This window comes from Otolemur garnettii, unplaced genomic scaffold (genome assembly GCF_000181295.1).
Source record: "Otolemur garnettii isolate 467f Iridium unplaced genomic scaffold, OtoGar3 scaffold00003, whole genome shotgun sequence".
In the NCBI taxonomy this organism is placed as follows: Eukaryota; Metazoa; Chordata; class Mammalia; order Primates; family Galagidae; genus Otolemur; species Otolemur garnettii.
In genome coordinates, this window is record NW_003852398.1 from 30,474,185 (window position 1) to 30,480,184 (window position 6,000).

The 6,000-nt window shown below is 40.9% G+C and overlaps 1 protein-coding gene across 2 annotated transcripts in view; it reads left to right on the forward strand.

Annotated features, from left to right (window-relative positions):
- The window catches only part of PRELID2 (PRELI domain containing 2), a 74,276-nt gene extending 68,603 nt beyond the window's left edge, over window positions 1-5,673 (forward strand). For both annotated transcript variants that reach the window (XM_023516623.1, XM_023516620.1), the window contains exons 6-7: window positions 1,048-1,117; window positions 5,414-5,673. In XM_023516623.1, coding sequence (XP_023372391.1) covers window positions 1,048-1,107 — 60 coding nt within the window. In that variant the 3' untranslated portion in view covers window positions 1,108-1,117; window positions 5,414-5,673. The remainder of the gene's footprint in view (window positions 1-1,047; window positions 1,118-5,413) is intronic.
- The last annotated feature ends 327 nt before the right edge of the window (window positions 5,674-6,000 follow it).

Consider the following 6,000-nt stretch of genomic DNA (forward strand, 5'->3'; position numbering starts at 1 on the left):
ATTTTACTGGGCGTGTGTGAGTGACAGGTCGGTATGGGAAGTAGTGGAGTGAACGTTGCAAGAAGATAATGAATGTCTGTGCTACGGATTAGGATGCCTGTGGAACGGAATGGGGTGCCTGTGCCCTTTCTTGGCTTTGTTACTTTAGTAGCTGTATAATTTTGGGCAAATTACTTAAACCTCTTTGAGTTTCTGTTTCCCCCTCAGTAAAATGGGAGTAGGTGTAATACTCATTTGGAGATTTTGTATGTATCACACAAGGTGTCCTAGGTCAACTTTGGGGACACAAGCCCAGAGACAGAGGTTTGCATGCAGAGGGTGTTGGAGAGGGCTCTGGGGAACCGCTTTTGTGAAAGGCTGTGGGAGGCAGGTTTAGGAGGACATGCTGGTGAACTATGATGCAGTTGCATGCAATGAAGGTCTGAGCTGATCCCACGGAGGGCATCCCAGTCTTTATACCCTAATATGCACTGGATCTGCGCTGCCTCTGCAAACGGGACATGACCTCAGGAAAAGCAGCTCTTTTTGGCTGAGAGCGGCTATGTGCCAGCCACAGCCTACAGTCCTGGTAGTGGGGAGGAGTCCCTGGCAGGGAGGAGTGCTTTGGTCCTGAAGGGGATCTTAGTGGGGCACCCCAGCACCCACTGCTCCAGGTGACACACGTGAACTCTAGCAGTGAAGCTGGCACATCCGTCTGTAACTGTTCAATGACTATTCGCTATTCTCCTTACCCCTCCAGCTCTGGCAGGGCCACTGCTCTGACAGAGTAGCTGGACCACATGTAAGAAGTTACTAAACTTCCCTTGGGCTGTTTTCTTGTGGTTAGAATGGGGATCCTAAACTCTGTTCTGCCTGTCTCATGAACACAACGTAGAGATTTTGTATGTGAAATTTCTGAATAGACTATTATAAAAATGCAAGGAGTGACTATAGACTGATTTTTCTGAAAGGAATAGGTCATGACCCTAAAGAAAAAAGGTTTTGATAAATAGTAAAATGCTTGTCTGTGAAATATGGCGTTTTGATTTTTCTTTCTTCTCATTATAGGGGATTAGAATCATGGAGATGCTGCTAAAGGAACAGTGTGGTGCCCCTTTAGCTGAATAAGGCATAGTTGGTGAGTACCAAAAGCAAAGTCGGAATTACTCGCTCAAGCCACGTTTTCATGCTTGTAAGCCTGGGCGAGTCATGCTGTACGCTTCCCAGTTATACGCACAGGATACAATTTCACACGTGTTTCATCTCTTCTGTACCTTTACTTACTTGGTCCTTTGATTTTCAGAACAGTTTTATATTATGTGCTGGATTGGGACTGCATTCAAATTGTTACAACTGTTCAATCTGTCATGTGTAAAGACTGGAGCTCAGATTAAGCTTAATGTGATTGTTCTCAGAACAATCAAAAGAGGGATTTGGAGCAGTGAAAAAAAGGACATGTTGATCAGCCAGTGAAACAAATGTAACTTATCAGTCACATATTCTTCCACTGACTGGGTGGAGGTGGTGCTGAAATGCTGTTGAGAAGGATTCTGAGGCCTTGAGAATATGCTCAGGCCCCGGGTAAACGCCTGCACTGATTAGCAACGTGTGCCTGGGCACGGGATGGAAACAAGACAGCGATTCTGCTGAAGCACGTGCCACCTCTAGCTCAGGGCAAATCGTTTAGGGTTACCAGGTAGCAGGGAACTTCAGAACTACCTCTTTCCGCCCCACCCCCCAACATTTCTCTTGTTTCCATCAAAGAGAATGGTCTTTATAGAGGAAAGGGCAGGATAAAGTGACTTGAGAGAACCAAAGCACAAAATAAGTGAGTGCGATAGTTTTGTATCTTTCAAAATTTACAGGACTTAGATTTCTAACATCTGAGGAAGGACTTGAGTCCTACAGATATTACAATGCAAACATTGCCTTGGGTAATTTAGAATTACCTCAGTTTTTCTTATGTTAGCTTAAAAGTATAATATACATAGTTTTATAGAAGCACCCTGGTATTCTAATTATGATGTACAATAAAGTTTGAGTGCAATTAACCAAAAAGGAAGCATAAGGAACATCCGTGTATAAGCACTTCAGCATTCAGAGCATGCTGGCTAGGCCTGTGAATGAGCATCAGCTGAAGAATTGCAAGGTGTGTCTGCAGGTTGGACTCCATTCTGATTAATATGAAGCCTTTGTGTTAATATTAATGGGTTTATTAATACTACACCTGTTAGTAGATTTCATTATTACGAGAAAGGCTGAACAAGACAATTTCATTTAGCCTAGGCACAGCGCATGGCAGGTGCTCATAGAACGTAGACTCTAAACGTGGCTTACTCCTGCATCCCGGAAACACTGCAGAGAAGAAGGTGGTATATCTCCCTGCTTTTCTAAGCTGGCGTGTTTGTGAGGCCCACTCAGCACCTCCTGTGCTTGTGCACTTGGGCCCAGATCCCATTTTATCCTGGGGGTTGGATCTAACGTCGGCTTTAAGTGGCATAAGGGAATGAGTTAAGTGCTTCCCTAACTTAAAAATAATGGTTTTGAAATGTTAGTAAGCATCGGAGTCATCTAGAGGATTTGTTAAACACAGATTGGTGAGACCCACTCACAGAGTTCTGGTTCAGAAGGTCTGCGGTTTGGCCTGAGCATTTGTGTTTCTAACAAATTCCCAGGTGTGGTCCAGGGACCACACTTTGAGAATTAATAGCTTTAAGTGAACTCACATCTGGATGGACATGGATTCCATGCAAGGGCACTCAGAAAGCTGATAGCTCAGGTCTTGAAATTGTGGTCATGTATTCAGTAAGCTTTAGATTAATTGGAGTAATGATTTTCTCTGTGTGTCTTTCCTGTGGTTTTAGCATCTCAGCCTCTTCTTGTTTGACTTTTTGGTTGCCTGAACGGTGATAGGCTTCATGTTGGAGCACACACAACTGAAAAGAGAGGAGAGGAGACTCACACAAATTTGTATTTTAAATCAGTTTGGATTTTCTTTTTAACATGTGCAGGTGACACATGGTGCCAATTTCATTTGAAGATATAAGTTTATTTGAAGATATAACTCAAGTTTATAAGTTACACCTTTGCCACAGCCTCTGTTAGTGCAGACTCCACCTTGCGGAGTGCTGCTGTTAACATGCTTAGACACGGCGTACTTGTTCCTGATGGTCATGTGCTTTGTAAACCCTTGATTTGCCAGGGCTACATTCTTACTCATGGTTTTTTTTTTTTTTTTTTTAAACTATAGTTGAGGGCTTAGCCATCATGAACCCAGGGTTTGAATTATTTGTTCAAAGCACCTTATTCTCCTCCTTAAGTGAAGTGGTTGAGGTCTGGATACTACCAGGACTCTAATGCAGGATAGTTGCATTTGATGCATTTAGTTCAGTGGAATTCCTGACAGATCTATATATTCAAACTCAAAACTCATGACCAGTTTTCTCAGAGGGGTAAATGCAAATCTATAATTATTATAAATTAAAGTCTATTGCTGGGACTTTAAGCTTTTCAATTTATACAGTTAAATTGACCTTTTTTTTTTTCTTTTTAAGACAGTGTTACTCTGTCACTTCAAACTAGAGTGCTGTGGCCTCAGCCTAGCTCACAGCAACCTCACACTCCTTGGTTCAAGAGATCCTCCTGTGTCAGCCTCTCAAGTAACTGGGACTATAGGCGCTGCTACAATGCCCACTAATTTTTCTATTTTTAGTAGAGTTTGGGGTCTGGCTTTGCCATAGTTGGTCTTGAACTCTTGGGCTTAAGCCATCCTCTTGCCTTGGCCTTCCAGAGTGCTAGGATTATAGGCGTGAGCCACTGAATCCAGCCTTAAATTGACCAATTTTAAGTGTTCAATTTAGTGAGTTTTGACAAATACATAACATTATGGAAGTATCAGCACAAATATGATATATAATATTCTGAGGCTTTGATGTTGCCATCATGTTGCCAGCTTATTCCTTTTCTGACCTCCTCTCCCTTTTCTTGACTGTTTTTACAGAGTTTTTTCAGCTTATAGTGTTTCTGTTTTAATGGCATTTTCATTTTCTCAAAAACTACTGCATGGAAGTGGGGAAGAGGTGGTTGAGGGAGAGACTTACTGTTTTTATAAGTAGTAAAATACTGCATTAAAACAAGGGGGAAAACTAGCCCTACAGTGGTGGGGAAGGGATCAGATACCTCTTAAGCCAAATCTGGGCTACTGCATGCTTTTATAAATAAAGTTTTATTGGAACAAGGCTGTGCTCCCAACTACGTTCAAAGTTATATCTGCATAGTTAAATAGTTGTGACAGAGACCTTATAGCCTGCAAAGCCTGAAATATTTTATATCTGGTCCTTTGAGAAAAAGTTTCTTGCTTCCTAATTAGTGTCCATCAAGGAGTATCCAGGTGATGGTTTGGCCTTTTTGATACAGCATTTGACCACATCTCTTTACTCCAAAGCTCACAGTTGGATAGTTTATTTTCCCTGCATTAACTTTAACTCTACGACTTTGTAAGATTTGGAGGATGTTATTTTAAAATGATAATAACATCAAGTTAAAATACCAGCAACAATGGTGACTAAATTGTTCATGAAGTCTCAATGCACATCCACGATGGAATAGAAATAGGCATTTTGTTTAGCATATGAAGTGGCACTGTGATGTGGCAATAATATAGGTGCTGTTGATAATTAACATAATTTGACAAGTTGGAATCATGTAGTTTTTAATTTTTATGCTTGATCTTAGCCAAAAGGCAGAGAAGTGATTGTAGTTTTTAATTTTTTAAAGATATTTAGTGGGATTTGCATAAGGAGACATTATTGAATATTGTCATGTGATACCACATTTTATATTTATATAATTTAAATTGACGTGGAATGTGACTGCATTGTATATTGTACCTAGAATTAAAGATAATTCTGTAGAACTCTCTGTCCTCCATGTCCAAGTGGACATCTGAACATGAGAAAGCTTAGGAGGTGTTTTTGTCATGAGCTAAAGTGGAGACACATAAATCTCACTAACCAAAATGCTTGTGGCATTTCTGTTGACGCATCCAGTTGATAGGTTTTTGATTTCCTGTCATTTTTGAATAAAACAAATAACAATGACATCTGTTTGTTCTTGCCGCTGGCAGTTGGGAGTCTAGGCAAGGTGAGATTTGATAGCATAGAAGAGTTCTATCAAATAAGAATGATTAAGACCTCAGTTTTAGCTATATCTTAACTCCTCTGAACCAGCCACTCTAGGTAGTTGGACTTAATAAAATGAGGTGCTTGCTTTGTTCGAAGATCATTAGGTGGTAGAAATGCAGTTTCTTCAAGAATTATCCATAGTGATAAAATTCAAGTGACTCTCTGGAGTTGCTTCAGAAAAGAGGACAAATAAGTATTGATTGGTGAGACATGTTTATGAGGTGATAAAGCCTGTTTGCTTTCTCTTGCAGGGGACTGTAACCACGTCCATTTGTTTTTGAGAATTACTCCTTGGCCACAGCTCATCATAGACACACACAGTTTCTGGAATACAGATTTGAAGAGATGGTATCGGTAGCTTAAAGAAAAGGAGACCGTCTTGTCAGGACATACAATGATGTACTCCCCTGGGAGCCCGCTCCAAATAGTGCGACTCATGGAGATAAAACCTCTTGCTGGATTTTTATGACACATCTCTTTATGATTTTTACAAATAAAGAAAAAGCCTGTATATGATGATGTCTGCCCTTCCTCAGGATGTCCTGCTGATTGTCTGGTGATGGTGTCAGGGTAGCCAAAGACAAGACACAGGCCTGGAGAGAGTGCGTATGCCCTGATGTTACTAGCTTTATCATTCATAGGATTCTGGAACAAATAAAGGAGTTGAGCCTGGTACCTGATTCATAGGTGGCCTGGAACAAAGATGCATGATGGTGCTAGACCTGTGTCAAAGCCAAGCCATATTTACAGCAATGTTTACCATTCTCAGAAATCAGGAAATTCGATTTCCATTCCATGAGTACTACGTAACTGCCATTGATACAGCGTTTATAACATG